The following is a 23,923-nucleotide window of genomic DNA, read 5'->3' as shown; positions in this document are numbered from 1 at the left end:
TTGTTGCTCCCAATATTCTCTTAGACAACCTCAGAGGCTCTCACAGAGCATCTGTATTTGTACTGACATTAGATTACACACAGGTGCACTCTATTTAGTCATTAGCACTCATCAGGCAATGTCTATAGGCAACTGACTGCACTCAGATCAAAGGGGGCCGAATAATTATGCATACACCACTTTGCAGTTATTTATTTGTAAAAAATGTTTGGAATCATGTATGATTTTTATTCTACTTCTCATGTGTACACCACTTTGTGTTGGTCTTTCATGTGGCATTCCAATAAAATTGATTCATGTTTGTGGCAGTAATATGACAAAATGTGGAAAACTTCAAGGGGGCCGAATACTTTTGCAACCCACTGTAACTAATGACGTGGGAAGATGGATCACAGCTACCTCCCCCGATGACAAGCGTTCCCTGATCCATCTTCCTGCTGGCGGATACATGTGATGTCATGTGACAGCACACAATGGGCGCGGACGAGGGTCAAGTGATCACGGTACTTTACATGGATGTCGTTGGGGATCTTAAAGATCCGCCCTAACAGTCTTCATTGCCACGCATCGCCAAACATTGTTTGTTTAATCGCATGCCTGTATCCACGTCTCAAGATTGCAGAAATGATTGTTCAAAAAAAATCGCCAGTCAGAAAAATCATTGTGGAAATTGTGGGCCTTCGGTACAGTACACAGGGTTACTGAATAACCTGAACACACACTGGCCCATATGCAATTCACTTGTTTACCTAAGTATTTTTTTTAGGAGATAAGTTTTCATTTTCTGTTGAAAATAACTTTTCAGCATTCTGCAGTTGAAAAAAAAATCAAAAGTAGGTGAGAAAGAGCTGGTGGCTTAAAAGATATTTTATGTTTACAGTGTGAAAATATCACCTAGGAGAACTTAGGAGAAAAAGTAAATTGCATGTGGCCCAATACCTCTTGGTATGCATATTGCATACCACCAGGGCCATCCCGCCCATGACACCAGGTGACGCTAATTCCTCAGGTGGCGTCATGTTGCAGACTGCATATCGCCCACACCCCCTCGCTCCCGGCTACCACTGCACTGGTTCCCCTGGCCCCCCTTCTTCCCCGGCCACTGCTTATCTTCTTGTAGCAAGCGGCAGTCGCCTCCTGCAGCAGGACAGGCTCACAAAGTCCCCCTTGTCTGTCCTGCTTGTAGACCTCAAATCAGGAGACCCGCTGTGGCTCCCATAGCCACTTTTATATCGGAAGTAATTACTTAAAAACAGGTCTAGAACCGGCCCTGCATACCACCTTTTATCCTCGTCCCTCATTCCTTTAGAATGTAAGCTCACAAGGGCAGGGTTCTCTCACCCTTTTGTGTCTTAGAATTTGTATTTCATTATTTGTCTCGGAACATGTAAAACATTTTGTTCATCATGTTACATTGTTACTGTAATTACTGTCTACCAATTCTGTATTTTCAATCAGTGTCTATATTTTGTGTTTGCCATTGTCGGTATTATTATGTACACCATGATTTTTTCTTACTTTGTACACTACCATGGAATACAAGTATGTTAGCACTTTATAAATCAACTAGTAGACCCAAGCACATTTAAAAACGGGCTCTAGGTCTTTTAACGTTTGCCGCCGCCAGTGCGCATGCGTGCGCCCGCACCCGCCCGCCTCGCCTGCCCGCACCTGCCCACCCAGCTCCCTGGTCCCAGCTGTCCGTTACTGCGCACATGCGCAGTGACAAAAAACCTGGGACACAGGGACAGCTGCTGGACGCAGTGACACTTAGGTTTTATTAGGTAGGATAATGATTATAATAACCCAAAATGTTTCTCACAGGGTGAACTACACACAAAATGGGGGATCGCAATAACATGCTGACAGAATATGTTTTGTTTTTGCATGGACAGAATTGGCATGGGGTTCAGGCACATGGTTGTTATGTTGGCTATGTGATGCTATTTTCGATGTTGGCTTCCTTGTTGCAGGCAGCCTACCAGTGTTGCTCGTGAATTTTCGCCAAAGTCATTTTCGTATTGAAAATGGCAATTTAGATTTTGAGAAATTGTGTTGCGAAAATACATTGTATTTTCGCATTATTGTGAGATTCATGTATATAGGTAAAAAAAAAAAGTCTTGTAAAAGTAATACCTTTTAATGGCTAACTGATAAAGTTAAATAATGCAAGCTTTCTGGGATCTAGTCCCCTTCTTCAGGTATATTTCTAGATGTTAGCTGTAGTAAAACACTGATACAGGTAAATAGTAAACAGGAAATGTGCCTGGAGTTTCTGGTGTAGATAATGCTCCAGGCACATTACCCTGCAATACCGCAAGGTGTGAGACCTGCCCTTATATCTTGTGCACAAGCCAAATACAAATACCAAACTCACAGAAATATCATCAAATATCAGACCAATTTTCCTGTGAGTCATCCAATGTTGTATACATGATACGCTGCATGAAATGCCCCTCAAGAGGAATCTATATAGGAGAAACAGGACAAATATTGTGCACAAGAATGAACCATCACCGCTTTAAAATTAATGAGGGTAAAATGGACACACCAGTGGGCCAACACTTCTGTGAACCAGGACACAGCATGGAAGATCTCAAAGTACTTATTCTTAAAGAAAACCTGAACTGAAAATTTAAAGTCAAAATAAGCATACACAAGTCATACTTACCTTCCATGTAGTCTACTCCGCAGTGTCTTTCTCCTGTCCCACGTCCTGTTTGCTCACTGTGATCAAGGGAATTTTCCGTCCTCCATTTTGAAAATGGCCATTACCCATAACAGCTTTCTGGTCAGCACACAGTTAAACTGTAACATCGCCCACTTGAGCCATAGGGAAACATGGACATTACCTGGTACATCAGTTTTCCTCTCAGCTATAACTGACAGCTGCTGATATTTTAATGACAGCAACTGATATATTTCAGATCTGACAAAATATTGTCAGAACTGGAAGGGATTATTGTCAGAAGAAAATGCTGAGCTTCTGAGAGGAACTGATGGCAAGGTAACTATGTAATGTTCATTTGAAGTTACCTCATGTGTTTATTTTAAATATTTTTACTCAGTACAGGTTCTCTTTAAGGGTAACTTAAAAATGAACAAGCAAGAAAGATTTATGAGTACAAATTTATGAAAATGTTTAAGACATTAACAGAAGGGTTAAATTGTGGAACGGGATTCATGACTCCTTAAAGAGGAACTCCAGTGAAAATAATGTAATAAAAAAGTGCTTCATTTTTACAATTATTATGTATAAATTATTTAGTCAGTGTTTGCTCATTGTAAAATCTTTCCTCTCCCAGATTCACATTCTGACATGTATTACATGGTGACATTGTTACTGTGGGCAGGTTATGTAGCTGTTTCTAGCTGTTCTGGCTGTTACAGACAGCTGTAAACAGCCATTTCCTATCTGTGAACCTTGTTACATTGTGGCAGTTTGCCCAGAGTACCGCGGTACTCAGAGCTTCTTTTGGGAGGGGTTTCAGCACAAAATCAGTCACACAGCGCCCCCTGATGGTCTGTTTGTGAAAAGCATTCTATTTCTCATGTAAAAGGGGGTATCAGCTACTGATTGGGATAAAGTTCAATTCTTGGTTGGAGTTTCTCTTTAAGTAACATGATTGACTTGGCTTCATGATATTCAGAAACCTGCTAGATGTCATGTTTGCTTGCATGAGCTCACCTGCTCCAGCCTGCTGATCACCTGACATCTAACTGCTAAACTGCAACCAGCACAACTGCCATCTTCGTGTTTACTATTTACCTGCATCAGTGTTTTACTTCAGCTTACATCTGGAAATATGCCTGAAGAAGGGGACTAGATCCCAGAAAGCTTGCATTTTTTAACTTTATCAGTTAGCCATTAAAAGGTATTACTTTTACAAGACTTTTTTTTTTTTTACCTACATATATTGTTTGGCTAACACGGTACAGAAACATTTTTACTACTATCATTATGTGAAATTCATGAAAATACGAAAAATCACAAACTTATTACAAAATGGTTGTCAATGGCATATTCGCTAGAATGTCGAATTCAACATTATTTTTGCGAAGATTAACGGAAAATAATATTGGCATTTTCATCCATTCCTGCAGCCCACTTTGTTCAGCTAACTGTAGCCCCATCCCTCATGATGAAAAAACCCTTCCCGTACCTAACCGTTTTATCCATCATTAATGTCAATAGCTTCTTGATGCTAAAATAGGGATGAACTGGAATTTAGCCAAAGTGATTTTCACATCAAAATTAAAAAATTTTGTGAAATCATCCCATATTTTTGTGAAACTAATGGATTTTTGCAAAACTACACATTTTAGCAAAAAGTACAACTTTCTTGAAAATGTTTTTTCTCATGCACATTGATCTCAATGCAATTGGTAAAAGTGTGTTTTTGCATGCCCTCCCATAAATGTTTGCACACATACACATCTGTACAAAAATGTGTTTTCTCATGTCCCTTCGATGCACTTGGTGAAAATGTGTGTTCTCATGTCCATATATATTTTTGCAAATGTTTTTATGTTTTTGCAAATTAGCTTTTTTGGGGAAAATTATGAAGAAACTAATAGGGCCGTATTCACTCATCACTATGACTAACCCAAACTTTTATCTCTAATATTAAAACCTTCCTGATGCCTAACCATAACCTACCATCTTTACTAGAGTACTTTTCTTACTCTAACTTTTTATTCCCTCACACACAACCAGTTATAGCTATAGGATGCCAAGCTTAGATAGGCTTCATCACCACAATCTTCACATTGGGGCTATATATAACGTCATAGTTTGCATTCTAGCTTTAGTTAATATTGATATACTGTATACAAGAAAAAGGAAGTCAAGAAAGGAAAAAAGAAGAGATAAATAGGTCTCTCTTAGGTTAGCCCAAAGGTTACATTATTATCTGCCTTGGAGGGTGAAAGGACCTCGACCTCTTCTTCAAGGAAAGCCATTCAGATACATGAGGAGGTAGGATAGATTTCCATCACTCTACAACTTCCTTACATTTACTCATACCTTTATGGTAACCCCTTATGAATGCCTTACCTTGGACTTCTAACTCAGCAAAGCTGACCTTCCACTAACCTATCCCCTAACCATGTTAATCAACACTTATGGGATAACCACAACCAATACCAACCCATCATCTTCCAACTGGCATCCAATCCAGTAGCCTTTCACCAATATCTTCAGTGCTGGCAATTTGACTACACCAAGCCTAAATATTCTACCGCTCACTTGCTTTTTTAGCACAAACGTGTTACTGCTTAAAGGACATTGGAGGTGAAAAAAAACTGATGAGAAAAACAATTGTACCTATTCTCCTTCTCCTAAAAATGACCTTTTTTTAGATATCCCACGGTTTTATTTTAAACTAAAAGTATGCCAGAGCTCAAATCTATGAATTATTGACCCTTTTATCTATTTCCTGCTCTCAGAAGCCATTTACTGACAGGGAAGTGTTTTATGGCTGTAATTACTTATCAGTGATAGATATGCTATAGTCTGACCCCGTCCAACCCGGTTCCGACCCAGACAGAAACTGTCACTTGCATACCTGATGTTAAACTCTTTCAGTCAAAGTAAGAAAAAAAGGAACACAGTCTAGTTAAATGTGTAGATGGAGGAAAACAAAGCAAAAGTTGGCAATGCAAGCAATCCAGCAGGTGTCCCCTGCAGCCACCATTCATCACCCACTGACTGCCCCCTGGGACCGGTATGTGCACATAATTTTGTCTTGTTGCACTGGATAGCACTTTTTTATGTCACTGTTTGCATTTTTACTTTGGAATAAACCGGAGTGCTTGCAGTGCCGACTTGTGCCTTGAGGTCTGAGCATGCAGAGTATGGTTATTGGCTAACCAGCAGGCCCTGAATGGTGCAGTTGCTTGCAACCCTCCCCAAGTGCACTGCAGTGCCAACACTTGACTCCACACCTCCCAATTTTCATTAAAGTTATTTGGGTGCTTGGCACTGTACATACAGATGTCTATCTCATCACGTGTCACCTTGGTTGTCCTTTAAGAAGATTCAATAACCTAGCACTGATGCCTAAAAATTAAATGTGTCAACTGCTTCTAACTAGTGTTGGGCGAACACCTAGATGTTCGGGTTCGCGAACGTTCGCCGAACATCGCCGCGATGTTCGGGTGTTCGCGCCGAACTCCGAACATAATGGAAGTCAATGGGGACTCGAACTTTCGTGCTTTGTAAAGCTTCCTTACATGCTACATACCCCAAATTTGCAGGGTATGTGCACCTTGGGAGTGGGTACAAGTGGAAAAAAAATATTTGAAAAAGAGCTTATAGTTTTTGAGAAAATTGATTGTAAAGTTTCAAAAGGAAAAACTGTCTTTTAAATGTGGAAAATGTCATGTTTCTTTGCACAGGTAACATGCTTTTTGTCGCCATGCAGTCATAAATGTAATACAGAGAAGAGGTTCCAGGAAAAGGGACCGGTAACGCTAACCCAGCAGCAGCAGCAGCACACGTGATGGAACAGGAGGAGGCGCAGGAGGAGAAGGCCACGCTTTTTGAGACACAACAACCCAGGCCTTGCATGAGGACAAGAAGTGTGCGGATAGCATGTTTTGTACCGCCATGCAGTCATAAATGTAATAAAGATAAGAGGTTCCATAAACAGGGACCGGAAACGCTAACCCAGCAGCAGCACACGTGATGTAACAGGAGGAGGCGCAGGAGGAGAAGGCCACGCTTTGAGACACAACAACCCAGGCTTTGCATGAGGACAAGAAGCGTGCGGATAGCATGCTTTTTACCGCCATGCAGTCATAAATGTAATAAAGATGAGAGGTTCCATAAACAGGGACCGGCAACGCTAACCCAGCAGCAGCACACGTGATGGAACAGGAGGAGGCGCAGGAGGAGAAGGCCACGCTTTGAGACACAACAACCCAGGCCTTGCATGAGGACAAGAAGCGTGCGGATAGCATGCTTTTTACCGCCATGCAGTCATAAATGTAATAAAGATGAGAGGTTCCATAAACAGGGACCGGCAACGCTAACCCAGCAGCAGCACACGTGATGGAACAGGAGGAGGCGCAGGAGGAGAAGGCCACGCTTTGAGACACAACAACCCAGGCCTTGCAGGAGGAAAAGAAGCGTGCGGATAGCATACTTTTTACCGCCATTCAGTCATAAATGTAATAAAGATGAGAGGTTCCATAAACAGGGACCGGCAACGCTAACCCAGCAGCAGCAGCAGCACACGTGATGGAACAGGAGGAGGCGCAGGAGGAGAAGGCCATGCTTTGAGACACAACAACCCAGGCCTTGCATGAGGACAAGAAGCGTGTGGATAGCATGCTTTTTACCGCCATGCAGTCATAAATGTAATAAAGATGAGAGGTTCCATAAACAGGGACCGGCAACGCTAACCCAGCAGCAGCAGACGTGATGGAACAGGAGGAGGCGCAGGAGGAGAAGGCCACGCTTTGAGACACAACAACCCAGGCCTTGCAGGAGGACAAGAAGCATGCGGATAGCATGCTTTTTACCGCCATGCAGTCATAAATGTAATAAAGATGAGAGGTTCCATAAACAGGGACCGGCAACGCTAACCCATCACAGATGGTCATTGTTCATGTTACTTGGTTGGGGTCCGAGAGTGTTGCATAGTCGTTTCCAATCCAGGATTGATTCATTTTAATTTGAGTCAGACGGTCTGCATTTTCTGTGGAGAGGCGGATACGCCGATCTGTGACGATGCCTCCGGCAGCACTGAAACAGCGTTCCGACATAACGCTGGCTGCCGGGCAAGCCAGCACCTCTATTGCGTACATTGCCAGTTCGTGCCAGGTGTCTAGCTTCGATACCCAATAGTTGAAGGGTGCAGATGGATTGTTCAACACAGCTACGCCATCTGACATGTAGTCCTTGACCATCTTCTCCAGGCGATCGGTGTTGGAGGTGGATCTGCACGCTTGCTGTTCTGTGGGCTGCTGCTGCATGGGTGTCAGAAAATTTTCCCACTCCAAGGACACTGCCGATACCATTTCCTTTTGGGCACTAACTGCGGCTTGTGTTGTTTGCTGCCCTCCTGGTCGTCCTGGGTTTGCGGAAGTCAGTCTGTCGGCGTACAACTGGCTAGAGGAGGGGGAGGATGTCAATCTCCTCTCTAAAGTCTCCACAAGGGCCTGCTGGTATTCTTCCATTTTGACCTGTCTGACTCTTTCTTCAAGCAGTTTTGGAACATTGTGTTTGTACCGTGGATCCAGAAGTGTATAAACCCAGTAATTGGTGTTGTCCAGAATGCGCACAATGCGTGGGTCGCGTTCAATGCAGTCTAGCATGAATTGAGCCATGTGTGCCAGAGTCCTGCCAGAATCCTCATCATCCTCTTGTGAGCGTTGTGATAGTTGTTGTGATGCATCATAGTCGTCACCTTCTTCCTGGTCTGCTTCTGCTGACCATTCGTGCTGAATTGTGGAAGTCCAACGTGCACCGCTCTGGCCCTCGTCAGTGGTGGCATGAAATTCCTGCTCCAACTCCAGCTGTTCCTCCTCCTCTTCTTCGTCATAGCTGCTGGGGCCAGCGTTTCCTGAGGCGGATGGCCTGATGTTGGTACCATCACGCTGATCGTTTTCTCCTTCAGATTCCCCCAGTTGCATCATGACAGCTGTTTCCTTGATTTTCAACATTGACCTCTTCAGTAAACACAGCAGTGGTATGGTAATGCTGACTGAAGAGTTGTCACTGCTCACAAGCAACGTGGACTACTCAAAATTTTGGAGGACTTGGCAGAGGTCCAACATGTTGGCCCATTCGGATCCACAGAAGCTTGGCAGCTGTCCGGATGCGCCTCGGTACTGGACCACTGCACTCTTCTGCTCGCAAAAGCGGGCTAGCATGTGCAGCGTAGAATTCCAGCGCGTAGGGACATCACACAGCAAGCGATGGTGGGGGAGATTGAAGCGCTCCTGCATCTTGGCGAGTGCCCCCGAAGCAGTACTGGAATTTCTACAATGTTTGGCCACTCGTCGCACCTTCAACAGAAGATCGGTCACGCCTGGGTATGTCCTCAGGAACCGCTGAACTACTAGGTTCATCACGTGCGCCAGGCAAGGGATGTGTGTCAGCTTAGCCAACCTTAAAGCGCGAATGAGATTACTCCCATTATCACACACAACCATGCCCGGTTTCAGGTCCAGCGGTGCCAGCCACAAATCCGTCTGTTCCTTTATTCCCCTCCAAATTTCCTCCCCTGTGTGCTGCTTATCCCCAAGGCAGATCAGCTTCAGCAACGCTTGCTGACGCATGCCAACAGCTGTGCTGCACTGCTTCCACGATCCTACTGCTGCTGGTGCTGGGTTAGCGTTTCCGGATGAGGTACAGCTTTGAGATGCGTTGGAGGAGAAGGAGTCAGAGAGGTAGGTGCTGCTGTTGTTATCCAGTGGGAGGGACGGCGGTGCAGCTGTTTGCGGCGTGGGCAACACCCACACCGTAGCAGGTGAGGAATCGCTGCCAGGCTCCACAAGGTTCACCCAGTGCGCGGTAAGGGAGATGTATCGACCCTGGCCGAACGCACTCGTCCAGGTGTCAGTGGTGAGGTGAACCTTGCAGGCAACGGCATTCTTCAAGCTTCGGGTTATTTTGCTGACCACGTGCTCATGCAACTCAGGCACTGCAGAGCGCGCAAAGTGGTAGCGGCTGGGAACCATGTAACGTGGGATGGCCACTGACATCATGCCCTTGAAGCTGTTTGTCTCCACCACTCGATATGGCAGCATTTCGCAGGCCAGAAGCTTGGCTATGCTGGCTGTTACTGCCACGGCCCGGGGGTCATTTGCTGGCAATTTCCTCTTGCGATCAAACATCTCCGAGACAGACAACTGAATCGTAGGGCTGCACACTGAAGGGCTGTTGGTTGTTGTGTTTGATGAACACTGGGAGACCTCAAGAGCACTACTCCGGAAAGTGACAGTGTCAGCGTCTGATGTTTGTGAATGTTGTGAACCACGCAATGGCTGGGCTACTGCTGCTGCTGAGGCGGGTCTGGTGGTGAGTCTGGTGACCCCAAGGGAGGCAGTGTTGCTGGTACCTTGTCCTGCCGCGTTTGCCCACAGAGTGGGATGTTTGGATAGCATGTGGCGGCTCATGCTGGTGGTGGAGAGGTTGTTAATACTTTTCCCCCTGCTCAGGCGGGTCTTGCACACCTTGCAAATCGCCATAGTACCATCCTCAGTGCAGTCTTCAAAGAAAGCCCAGACTTTGGAGCACCTGCCTTGCTGGCGATTTCTGTTTGCGCCTCTTTTGCCTCTCACTAGAACTTCCACGCTTGTGGTGCCTGAAATTGCGCGCCGCCTACCTTGTGGCACAAGGCGAACTCGTGCAGCAGTGGGTTCTTCAACAGACTCATCTGTGCTGCTGCTACGACGGCGATGTTCTCGTTCACAAACAAAATCTGGGTCTATGTCCACATTGTCCATACCCTCCTCTTCCATCTCCTGAAACTCGTCATATGTCATTGTGGGGGGCCGCCGCCGTGGAGTAGAGCTCCCCAGAACAACCTCTGCGCAGCTCACTCCAACGTCGTCGTCCAGATCTTGTCGGCCGACCTCCTGCAATTGCAACCCTTCTGCCCAACTTGCTCTGGGATTTGGGTTTCAAAGTCCACGGACTCGCCTTGCATTTTAGTGCGCGGTGCATTTCCCACAGTTAATGGTTGTGAATCCGGGCACAACATTTCTGGCTGTTCCTCCATTGACCTTTCAAAGGTGGAAGTTTGTTGGGCTGGGAATAGCTCCTGCGAATACCCCATTGTGTCCTGAGGTAATTCATCGGACTGGTTATCTGGCAGTTGTGTGCGTGGTGTCGCTGCCGGTTGTGTCAGCTTTGTGCCCACTGGCTCCTTGTAACTGGCTGAGGACTCGGACCTCGTGCGTGATGTGCTGGTGCTGCTTAACCCACTGCTGGACGCTTGAGAGGTCATCCAAGTAATTATCTGGTCCTGTTCTTTTGGATTTGTGAGGGTTGTTGTCCTGGACAACATGGGCGGTATTGAGTGGTTTTTTTTGGGTGCTCCCCTGTGGCCTGTACGTGAACCGTGAGGGGAAACACCTCTTCCCTTGCCCCTCCCTCTTTCACCGGATTTCTTCCTCATTTCATCTATCCTTAAAGTACACGCTGACTGGCAGCAGTACAGTGGCAGTACAGAAATGCTATACAGTGGTGGGTGAGCGGTGTACCACTATTCCCAGCAGCGACACAGAGCACAATGCTATACAGTGGTGGGTGAGCGGTGTACAACTATTCCCAGCAGCGACACAGAGCACAATGCTATACAGTGGCGGGTGAGCGGTGTACTACTGTTCCCAGCAGACACAGAGTGGCAGTAAACAAAATGCTATACAGTGTGGCTGAGCAAGGTACACAGAGTGGCAGTAAACACAATGCTATATAGTGTGGCTGAGCGAGCGGTGTACTACTGTTCCCAGCAGACACAGAGTGGCAGTAAACACAATGCTATATAGTGTGCTGGGTGAGCGGTGTACACAGAGTGGCAGTAAACACAATGCTATATAGTGTGGCTGAGCGAGCGGTGTACTACTATTCCCAGCAGATACAAAGTGGCAGTAAACACAATGCTATATAGTGTGGCTGAGCGAGCGGTGTAGTACTGTTCCCAGCAGACACAGAGTGGCAGTAAACACAATGCTATATAGTGTGGCTGAGCGAGGTACACAGAGTGGCAGTAAACACAATGCTATATAGTGTGGCTGAGCGAGCGGTGTACTACTATTCCCAGCAGACACAGAGTGGCAGTAAACAGAATGCTATACAGTGTGGCTGAGCGATCTGTGTAGTACTGTTCCCAGCAGACACAGAGTGGCAGTAAACACAATGCTATATAGTGTGGCTGAGCGAGGTACACAGAGTGGCAGTAAACACAATGCTATATAGTGTGGCTGAGCGAGCGGTGTACTACTATTTCCAGCAGACACAAAGTGGCAGTAAACAGAATACTATATAGTGTGGCTGAGCGAGGTACACAGAGTGGCAGTAAACAGAATGCTATATAGTGTGGCTGAGCGAGCGGTGTACTACTATTCCCAGCAGACACAGAGTGCCAGTAAACACAATGCTATATAGTGTGGCTGAGCGAGGTACACAGAGTGGCAGTAAACACAATGCTATATAGTGTGGCTGAGCGAGCGGTGTACTACTATTCCCAGCACACACAGAGTGGCAGTAAACAGAATGCTATATAGTGTGGCTGAGCGAGGTACACAGAGTGGCAGTAAACACAATGCTATATAGTGTGGCTGAGCGAGCGGTGTACTACTATTCCCAGCAGACACAAAGTGGCAGTAAACACAATGCTATATAGTGTGGCTGAGCGAGGTACACACAGTGGCAGTAAACAGAATGCTATATAGTGTGGCTGAGCGAGCAGTGTAGTACTGTTCCCAGCAGACACAGAGTGGCAGTAAACACAATGCTATATAGTGTGGCTGAGCGAGGTACACAGAGTGGCAGTAAACACAATGCTATATAGTGTGGCTGAGCGTGCGGTGTACTACTATTCCCAGCAGACACAAAGTGGCAGTAAACACAATGCTATATAGTGTGGCTGAGCGAGCAGTGTAGTACTGTTCCCAGCAGACACAGAGTGGCAGTAAACACAATGCTATATAGTGTGGCTGAGCGAGGTACACAGAGTGGCAGTAAACACAATGCTATATAGTGTGGCTGAGCGAGCAGTGTACTACTATTCCCAGCAGACACAGAGTGGCAGTAAACAAAATGCTATATAGTGTGGCTGAGCGAGCGGTGTAGTACTGTTCCCAGCAGACACAGAGTGGCAGTAAACACAATGCTATATAGTGTGGCTGAGCGAGGTACACAGAGTGGCAGTAAACACAATGCTATATAGTGTGGCTGAGCGAGCGGTGTACTACTATTCCCAGCAGACACAAAGTGGCAGTAAACAGAATACTATATAGTGTGGCTGAGCGAGGTACACAGAGTGGCAGTAAACACAATGCTATATAGTGTGGCTGAGCGAGCGGTGTACTACTACTCCCAGCAGACACAGAGTAGCAGTAAACACAATGCTATATAGTGTGGCTGAGCGAGGTGCACAGAGTGGCAGTAAACACAATGCTATATAGTGTGGCTGAGCGAGCGGTGTACTACTATTCCCAGCAGACACAGAGTGGCAGTAAACAGAATGCTATATAGTGTGGCTGAGCGAGGTACACAGAGTGGCAGTAAACAGAATGCTATATAGTGTGGCTGAGCGAGCGGTGTACTACTATTCCCAGCAGACACAAAGTGGCAGTAAACACAATGCTATATAGTGTGGCTGAGCGAGGTACACAGAGTGGCAGTAAACAGAATGCTATATAGTGTGGCTGAGCGAGCGGTGTACTACTATTCCCAGCAGACACAGAGTGGCAGTAAACAGAATGCTATACAGTGTGGCTGAGCGAGGTACACAGAGTGGCAGTAAACACAATGCTATATAGTGTGGCTGAGTGAGCGGTGTACTACTATTCCCAGCAGACACAGAGTGGCAGTAAACAGAATGCTATATAGTGTGGCTGAGCGAGGTACACAGAGTGGCAGTAAACACAATGCTATATAGTGTGGCTGAGCGAGCGGTGTACTACTATTCCCAGCAGCGACACAATGACTGGGGGGACCCTGGCTAGCGTGGCTGGAGCGCGAACTACCCTGCCTGCCTACCCGAAGCTAAAACCACAGACAAATGGCGGAGATATGACGTGGTTCAGGTATTTATTTACCCGAACCACGTGACAGTTCGGCCAATCAGAGCGCGTTCGGGTCCGAACCACGTGACCGTTCGGCCAATCACAGCGCTAGCCGAACGTTCGGGGAACGTTCGGCCATGCGCTCTTAGTTCGGCCATGTGGCCGAACGGTTTGGCCGAACACCATCAGGTGTTCGGCCGAACTCGAACATCACCCGAACAGGGTGATGATCTGCAGAACCCGAACAGTGGCGAACACTGTTCGCCCAACACTACTTCTAACCTTTCCCCATCCTATTATTATTTAGTATTTATATGGCACTGGCATCTTCCTCAGTGTTGTTCAGAGTATATATATTGTCTTGTCCCTTAACTGTCCCTCAGAGGGGCTCATAGTCTAATCCCTACCAAAGTCATGTGTCGCTTCCATCTGAAAATGGCGCAGGGAGGAAAATGGCGCACCGTTCTGCCGATAAATAAAACGCTATTTACCGTTTTGCAGAGCGGTGCGCCATGAAAAACCATGCAGGGGGCTGGGGTTGGTAGTACAGGCAGCGGGGGCTGCTAGTGTAGACAGCGGGGGCTGCTAGTGTAGGCAGCGGGGGGGGGGGGGGCTGGGGGAGAGAGGCAGTGGGACACTAGAGGGCATAGGCAGCGGATGTATGCAGAGGCATACGTTACCTTGTCCTGGGCCGGCGATCGCTCCTTCCCTCCGCTCCTTCACTTCTTCCATTCGTTTACTGTAGTCCTGCAGCCGGCCAATCACCATGCGGAGACTGAAGCCACATGGTGATTGGCCGGCTGCAGGACTACAGAAAACGAATGGAAGAAGTGAAGGAGCGGAGGGAAGGAGCGATCGCCGGCCCAGGACAAGGTAACGTATGCCTCTGCACATCCTCCCCCGATGCCTATGCCCTCCAGCGTCCCGCTGCCTCTCTCCTCCCCCGACCCCCGCTGCATTTTTGACCACTTATAACGCTATTTAGCGTTATAAGTGTAAGGCACACTGCCTGCGCCATTTTTTAACACTTATAACGCTAAATAGCGTTATATAATGTAAGTCTATGGGGCGCCCTTTCTATCCCCTGGCGCTGTGCGCCAATTTTAACTGACACCCATGTGTCTACATAAGTATCTTGTTGTGTATCCATGGTAGTCTAGGGCCATTTTTTAGAGGGAATCCAATTAACTTATCTGTATGTTTTTGGGATGTGGGAGAATAACGGTGTGCACAGAGTAAACCCACGCAGACATGGGGAGAACATACCAACTCCATGCAGATAGTGCCCTGGCCAAGGACCCAGCGCTTCAAGTGAAGGGGCTAACCACTAGGCCACTGTGCTGCCCTATCTAATGTTGACCAAAAATTATGAGTTTAGTTGGGCATTAAGTATTAAAGTAAACCTGTGGGTTATAAAAGTGCCCCTAAGGGTTACTCACCTCAGGAGGGGGAAGCCTTTGAATCCTATAGAGACCTCCCCTGTCCTGCTCCACAGTTTCATTTCATCGCTGGGACCCCCGTACAGTGGCCTCCCTGTGCATGTGCGCTAGCTCCCTCCCACTTGGACTCTGCCGGAAATAGCTGAGGGTTTATACTACTGTGCAGACGCAATCGTCTCACTCCTGCACAGTAGCATGTACCTGAGCAGGACAGAGCTAGCATGCATGTGCGAGTCACCATGGTACAGACAAGCAGACTTTTGGGGGTTCCATTGCTGGCACTAGACTATAGATCCAGAGGCTAACCCCTCCCAAGGTGAGTAACCTGGTCATTCGGGCAATTTTCTTTTTCTTCAGGAACACTTTAGGTGCAATAACTGATAGAGTTTGGGAGTCGCTTTTATGTCATCATAGAGTTTGTGTTTTTAAATTTTTGCTGTGACGTACACATAACTTAATTCCAGCTGCTTGCATTGACATATTAGATTATTAAATGAGCACTTACTATATTTAAATTTGACACATCAACATTGAAAACATGGCCAAAACTCCTTGATGCAATGTCTCTAAAAATAAGATAGTCAGGATCGGTCATGCTGCCACAAAGACCAGTAGTCAGAAAGAGAACCTGAAATAGAAGGAGACATATTCTAAATAATTCTTATAAGCAATTAAAAGGCACTTGATGTATTGGTAAAACTATTTTGATCAAACTGAATATATTACTTTAAAATTATAAACTATTATATAGGGATGGCAGGAGCCATTTGCCAGATAATGTTCCCGCCATGCCCTATTCTTTCCCATAGTGCCATTTTTGACCCTTTACCCTGAAGTTAGTTCAGATGGGACACGATGGCCAATCCGACCTGATCACCAACCGGGCCATTCCCCCCCCCCCCCCCCCCACCGCCACCACCACCATAACATCAAAATCCACTGTGCCTATTTTCACTCTGCTTTAGTCAGTGTAGGGAGAGAAGCTTCTGCTGCAGATAGGAGAACAGTGATAGATAGTTTGTATTGTGTATTGCGCTGTGTAGCTGCTTCCTATGTGCACTGCTACTAGCAGTTCATCACCACCGTTGGCCACCAAACAGTCCTTTTGAGGACTCTTCCTGACTGCAAAAGTCCTTTTGAGAACTGACATTGACCCTGCTGTACTGAGTTGTTGTTGTTGCTTTTTGTGGAACGCCACAACACTCATATACTCTGTAGTGTGTGGCTGCGTCACTGTTATATAGCCCACCATCATTACACAAAAGTTATTGATTGACATTTGCAACACAAGACGTGCTGCTGTGTTATCTCCACATAGCGTCGCACCAAAACACGTGTGACTACCTTACTGTGTGTTATTGCTGAAATCAGTGTGTAAAAAAATTTCATTTTTAATAAACAATACCCCTTTGCTGCAGTGGTCACTGCCTGCTGTGTGATCAACGTGTAGTTTTACAGTGTCACATTAACCACTTAAAGAGAATCTGTATTGTTAAAATCGCACAAAAGTAAACATACCAGTGCGTTAGGGGACATCTCCTATTACCCTCTGTCACAATTTCGCCGCTCCCCGCCGCATTAAAAGTGGTTAAAAACAGTTTTAAAAAGTTTGTTTATAAACAAACAAAATGGCCACCAAAACAGGAAGTAGGTTGATGTACAGTATGTCCACACATAGAAAATACATCCATACACAAGCAGGCTGTATACACCCTTCCTTTTGAATCTCAAGAGATCATTTGTGTGTTTCTTTCCCCCTGCATCTCTCATGCACTGAAGTTTCAGGCTGCTCTTTTCTTCCTGCAAACAGCTTTGCCCTTGTCTGAATTTCCTCAGTATGTGAAAGCCCTGCCAGCTCAGAGGACGATTTATCCAGCTTGTAAAAGATAATAGAGCAGAGAGAAGCTGCACTAATCTAAATATCACACAGGCAGTGTGCAGAGAGGGGCCTGAAAGGGGGGAGATGCATCACAGAACCACAACACTGAAGAACTTGGCAGCCTTCCAGACACAGGCCGACAAGTCTGACAGGGGAAAGATACATTGATTTATTACAGAGACTGTGGTAGCAGAAAGTGCTGTAGTAAGCCAGAACACATTAGAATAGCTTTTGGAACTTGTAGGATGATAAAAAACAGGATGCAATTTTTGTTACGGAGTCTCTTTAACCACTTCAGGACCACAGTCTTTTCGCCCCTTAAGGACCAGAGCCTTTTTCTCCATTCAGACCACTGCAGCTTTCACGGTTTAATGCTCGGTCATACAACCTACCACCTAAATGAATTTTACCTCCTTTTCTTGTCACTAATACAGCTTTCTTTTGATGCTATTTGATTGCTGCTGCGAGTTTTACTTTTTATTATATTCATCAAAAAAGACATGAATTTTGTCAAAAAAATGACTTTTTTAACTTTCTGTGCTGACATTTTTCAAATAAAGTAAAATTTCCTATACATTTGAGCGCGAAAGTTATTCTGCTACATGTCTTTGATAAAAAAAAAAACCATTCAGTGTATATTTATTGGATTGGGTAAAAGTTATAGCGTTTACAAACTATGGTGCCAAAAGTGAATTTTCCCATTTTCAAGCATCTCTGACTTTTCTGCGCACCTGTCAGGTTTCATGAGGGGCTAAAATTCCAGGATAGTCCAAATACCCCCCAAATGACCCCATTTTGGAAAGAAGACATCCCAAAGTATTCAGTGAGAGGCATGGTGAGTTCATAGAAGATTTTATTTTTTGTCACAAGTTAGCGGAAAATGACACTTTGTGACAACAACAACAAAAAAAAAAGTTTCCATTTCTTCTAACTTGCGACAAAAAAAAAATGAAATCTGCCACGGACTCACTATGCTCCTCTCTGAATACCTTGAAGTGTCTACTTTCCAAAATGGGGTCATTTGTGGGGTGTGTTCACTGTCCTGGCATTTTGGGGGGTGCCTAATTGTAAGCACCCCTGTAAAGCCTAAAGATGCTCATTGGACTTTGGGCCCCTTAGCGCAGTTAGGCTGCAAAAAAGTGCCACACATGTGGTATTGCCGTACTCAGGAAAAGTAGTATAATGTGTTTTGGGGTGTATTTTTACACATACCCATGCTGGGTGGGAGAAATATCTCCGTAAATGACAATTTTTTTATTTTTTTTACACACAATTGTCTATTTATAGAGATATTTCTCCCACTCAGCATGGGTATGTGGAAAAATACACCCCAAAACACATTATACTACTTCTCCTGAGTACGGCAATACCACATGTGTGGCACTTTTTTGCACCCTAACTGCGCTAAGGGGCCCAAAGTCCAATGAGTACCTTTAGGATTTCACAGGTCATTTTGAGAAATTTCGTTTCAAGACTACTCCTCACGGTTTAGGGCCCCTAAAATGCCAGGACAGTATAGGAACCCCACAAATTACCCCATTTTAGAAAGAAGACACCCCAAGGTATTCCATTAGGAGTATGGTGAGTTCATAGAAGATTTTTTTTTTTTGTCACAAGTTAGCGGAAATTGATGTTAATTGTTTTTTTTCACAAAGTGTCATTTTCCGCTAACTTGTGACAAAAAATAAAATCTTCTATGAACTCACCATACTCCTAACGGAATACCTTGGGGTGTCTTCTTTCTAAAATGGGGTCATTTGTGGGGTTCCTATACTGCCCTGGCATTTTAGGGGCCCTAAACCGTGAGGAGTAGTCTTGAAACCAAATGTCGCAAAATGACCTGTGAAATCCTAAAGGTACTCATTGGACTTTGGGCCCCTTAGCGCACTTAGGGTGCAAAAAAGTGCCACACATGTGGTACCGCCGTACTCAGGAGAAGTAGTATAATGTGTTTTGGGGTGTATTTTTACACATACAGATGCTGGGTGGGAGAAATATCTCTGTAAATGACAATTATTTGATTTTTTTTACACACAATTGTCCATTTACAGAGAGATTTCTCCCACCCAGCATGGGTATGTATAAAAATACACCGCAAAACACATTATACTACTTCTTCTGAGTACGGCGATACCACATGTGTGACACTTTTTTGCAACCTAGGTGCGCTAAGGGGCCTAACGTCCTATTCACAGGTCATTTTGAGGCATTTGGATTCTAGACTACTCCTCACGGTTTAGGGCCCCTAAAATGCCAGGGCAGTATAGGAACCCCACAAGTGACCCCATTTTAGAAAGAAGACACCCCAAGGTATTCCGTTAGGGGTATGGTGAGTTCATAGAAGATTTTATTTTTTGTCACAAGTTAGTGAAAAATGACACTTTGTGAAAAAAACAATAAAAATCCAATTTCCTCTAACTTTTGACAAAAAATAAAATATTCTATGAACTCATCATACACCTAACAGAATACCTTTTGGTGTCTTCTTTCTAAAATGGGGTCACTTGTGGGGTTCCTATACTGCCCTGGCATTTTACGGGCCCAAAACTGTGAGTAGTCTGGAAACCAAATTTCTCAAAATGACTGTTCAGGGGTATAAGCATCTGCAAATTTTGATGACAGGTGGTCTATGAGGGGGCAAATTTTGTGGAAGCGGACATAAGCAGGGTGGCCTCTTAGATGACAGGATGTATTGGGCCTGATCTGATGGATAGGAGTGCTAGGGGGGTGACAGGAGGTGATTGATGGGTGTCTCAGGGGGCGGTTAGAGGGGAAAATAGATGCAATAAATGCACTGGGGACGTGATCGGAAGGGGGTCTGAGGGGGATCTGAGGGTTTGGCCGAGTGATCAGGAGCCCACACGGGGCAAATTAGGGCCTGATCTGATGGGTAGGTGTGCTAGGGGGTGACAGGAGGTGATTGATGGGTGTCTCAAGGTGTGATTAGAGGGGGGAAATAGATGCAAGCAATGCACTGGCGAGGTGATCAGGGCTGGGGTCTGAGGGCGTTCTGAGGTGTGGGCGGGTGATTGGGTGCCCACAAGGGGCAGATTAGGGTCTAATCTGATGGGTAACAGTGACAGGTGGTGATAGGGGGTGATTGATGGGTAATTAGTGGGTGTTTAGAGGAGAGAAGATCTGCGGGCGATCTATTGGTGTGGGTGGGTGATCAGATTGCCCGCAAGGGGCAGGTTAGGGGCTGTTTGATGGGTGGCAGTGACAGGGGGTGATTGATGGGTGGCAGTGACAGGGGGTGATTGATGGGTGATTGACAGGTGATCAGTGGGTTATTACAGGGAATAACAGATGTAAATATTGCACGGGCGAATTGATAAGGGGGGGTCTGAGGGCAATCTGAGCGTGTGGGCGGGTGATTGGGTGCCCGCAAGGGGCAGATTAGGGTCTAATCTGATGGGTAACAGTGACAGGTGGTGATAGGGGGTGATTGATGGGTAATTAGTGGGTGTTTAGAGGAGATAAGAGATGTAAACAATGGATTTGGGAGGTGATCTGATGTCGGATCTGCGGGCGATCTATTGGTGTGGGTGGGTGATCAGATTGCCCGCAAGGGGCAGGTTAGGGGCTGATTGATGGGTGGCAGTGACAGGGGGTGATTGACGGGTGATTGACGGGTGATTGACAGGTGATTGACAGGTGATCAGGGGGGATAGATGCATACAGTACACGGGGGGGGGGGGGTCTGGGGGGGGGGGGTCTGGGGAGAATCTGAGGGGTGGGGGGGTGATCAGGAGGGAGTAGGGGGCAGATTAGGGACTTAAAAATAAAATAGCGTTGACAGATAGTGACAGGGAGTGATTGATGGGTGATTAGGGGGGTGACTGGGTGCAAACAGTGGTCTGGGGGGTGGGCAGGGGGGGGTCTGAGGGGTGCTGTGGGCGATCAGGGGGCAGGGGAGGGGGAAATCAGTGTGCTTGGGTGCAGACTAGGGTGGCTGCAGCCTGCCCTGGTGGTCCCTCGGACACTGGGACCACCAGGGCAGGAGGCAGCCAGTATAATAGGCTTTGTATACATTACAAAGCCTATTATACTTGTTACATGCGGCGATCCGGGTGCTAGTAACCCGCCGGCGCTTCCGAACGGCCGGCGGGTTACAACGAACGGTGGGCGGAGCCAGTCCCCGGCGGCTGATCGCGTCACGAATGACGCGATCGCCGCACAGACACTCCCGCAGCCGCCCCCGCCGATGGGCGTATTGCGGTCGTTTGGGCCCGGTCTTTGCCGCCGCCCATCGGCTGGGGGCGGTCCTCAAGTGGTTAAGGACTGCAGTCATAAAACCCCTTAAGGACCAGAGACTTTTTTTCCATTCAGACCACTGCAGCTTTAACGGTTTATTGCTCGGTCATACAACCTACCACCTAAATGAATTTTACCTCCTTTTCTTGCCACTAATATAGCTTTCTTTTGGTGCTATTTGATTGCTGCTGCGAGTTTTACTTTTTATTATATTCATCAAAAAAGACATGAATTTTGTCAAAAAAATAATTTTTTTTACTTTCTGTGCTGACATTTTTCAAATAAAGTAAAATTTCTGTATACATGCAGCACGAAAAATGTGGACAAACATGTTTTTGATTAAAAAAACCCCATTCAGCCTATATTTATTGGTTTGGGTAAAAGTTATAGCGTTTACAAACTATGGTGCCAAAAGTGAATTTTCCCATTTTGAAGCATCTCTGACTTTTCTGACCCCCTGTCATGTTTCATGAGGTGCTAAAATTCCAGGATGTTATAAATACCCCCCAAATGACCCCATTTTGGAAAGAAGACATTCCAAAGTATTCACTGAGAGGCATGGTGAGTTCATAGAAGATTTTATTTTTTGTCACAAGTTAGCGGAAAATGACACTTTGTGACAAAAAAAAGAAAAAAAAAAGTTTCCATTTCCTCTAACTTGCGACAAAAAAAAATGAAATCTGCCACAGACTCACTATGCTCCTCTCTGAATACCTTGAAGTTTCTACTTTCCAAAATGGGGTCATTTGTGGGGTGTGTTTACTGTCCTAGCATTTTGGAGGGTGCTAAATTGTAAGCACCCCTGTAAAGCCTAAAGGTGCTCATTGGACTTTGGGCCCCTTAGCGCAGTTAGGCTGCAAAAAAGTGCCACACGTGGTATTGCCGTACTCAAGAGAAGTAGTATAATGTGTTTTGGGGTGTATTTTTACACATACCCATGCTGGGTGGGAGAAATATCTCTGTAAATGACAATTTTTAGTTTTTTTTTACACACAATTGTCCATTTACAGAGATATATCTCCAGCTCAGCATGGGTATGTGTAAAAATACACCCCAAAACACATTATACTACTTCTCCTGAGTACGGCGATACCACATGTGTGCCACTTTTTTGCACCCTAACTGCGCTAATGGGCCCAGGTCCAATGAATACCTTTAGGATTTCACAGGTCATTTTGCGACATTTAGTTTCGAGACTACTCCTCACGGTTTAGGGCCCCTAAAATGCCAGGGCAGTATAGGAACCCCACAAATAACCCCATTTTAGAAAGAAGACACCCCAAGGTATTCCGTTAGGAGTATGGTGAGTTCATAGAAGATTTTATACCTTGGGGTGTTGTGCTGTCTGTCCACAGCCAGATTTTATTAATCAGTATAATTGAACTCTACTCCCTCTAGTGGACACTTTCAAAATAACATTTGTTCCTTGCTGTATTATCCAGAAGTCATGTGACAGGGAGGAAGTAGATGCTCTGTGAACAGGAAGCAGTTTGTTGTAAGGCCCAGCCAGATTCCCACTGTGCTGTTCCAGTCCACATCTATCTATCCTTCATCCACGCCAATCCAAGCATCGTTGGTATGTCAAACCTCATCTTTTAGCTATATCTGCAATGTAGAATGCATATTTGTTGTATACGTGCATTTGTTAGAGCTTTATAGCTAGGCCATAGCTCATGTATGTTGGGAGATGCCTGTCACATGCTCTGAGATCTGTGTAGTTCTTCTGCACTCAGATTCATTCATCATGCTGTTATACATGTTCTGATCCATAGTTCATGATGTGATAGTTTCCTCATCTGCAGCATTCTATGTTGTACAGTGTATTCTTCACAATAAGGGGAACAGGACAGTAAAATAACGACTTCCACGGAGAAGGCCCTTGAATGCGATAGAGCAAGACAAGCAGAATAAGCGCTTCATCTGGGTGCATCAACACTGCACAGCAACACCGTGTAGCCACAGCTTCTACTCCAGGGGACTGAAGGTTTGTCTCACATAGACCCACACCTAGCATCACAAAGATGTCCGAAGTCTCACACAAGACAAGATCCAGAGTGTCACTCTCATCCAGACTCTCACATCGATCCCGTGCTTCTGAAGCTGCAGCACTAGCCAGAGCCGAAGCCGAGGCCATGAATGCACAGATAGCATTCGCACAGAACAAGAAGCAGAGATAAAGCAAGCATTTGCAGAACAAGAAGCAAAGATAAAGCAAGAAAAGGCATGTCTAGAAGCTTCACTAGAAGTACTCAGCTTGAAAAAGTCAGCAGCTGCAGCAACTGCAAAAGCACAAGTACTAGAGGCTGCATTAGAAACTGACAACCACTTTAACGACAAACAAGACATCCAGTCCGACTTACAGCAAGAAGCTGCAATACGGCGTACTGAGGAATACGTGAGAGAACATTCACAGATACTCCATCAATCTGATCCAATCGCAGAAGATGGAAACGAGTACCCACACAGCAATGCAAGCTTTCCACTTCAGCAAAGTTTCCATCAGCAGAACGCTTCTTGCCAAGACCCTCCCTTTACTGCAGACGCATCATGTTATGCCCCTCCAAAGAGAAACTCCAGAGGTCAGATCTTCCAGGAAGATCCTGCG

At 45.7% G+C, this 23,923-nt stretch overlaps 1 protein-coding gene across 6 annotated transcripts in view; it reads right to left on the bottom strand.

Annotated features, from left to right (window-relative positions):
• LOC137524665 (uromodulin-like) overlaps positions 1-23,923 on the bottom strand; it is a 408,103-nt gene that overhangs the window by 255,009 nt on the left and 129,171 nt on the right. For all 6 annotated transcript variants that reach the window (XM_068244787.1, XM_068244788.1, XM_068244793.1 and 3 more), the window contains one exon: positions 15,691-15,813. In XM_068244787.1, coding sequence (XP_068100888.1) covers positions 15,691-15,813 — 123 coding nt within the window. The remainder of the gene's footprint in view (positions 1-15,690; positions 15,814-23,923) is intronic.

Source organism: Hyperolius riggenbachi, chromosome 7, assembly GCF_040937935.1.
Source record: "Hyperolius riggenbachi isolate aHypRig1 chromosome 7, aHypRig1.pri, whole genome shotgun sequence".
NCBI classification, from domain to species: Eukaryota; Metazoa; Chordata; class Amphibia; order Anura; family Hyperoliidae; genus Hyperolius; species Hyperolius riggenbachi.
This window is presented reverse-complemented; position numbering and strand designations above follow the sequence as displayed.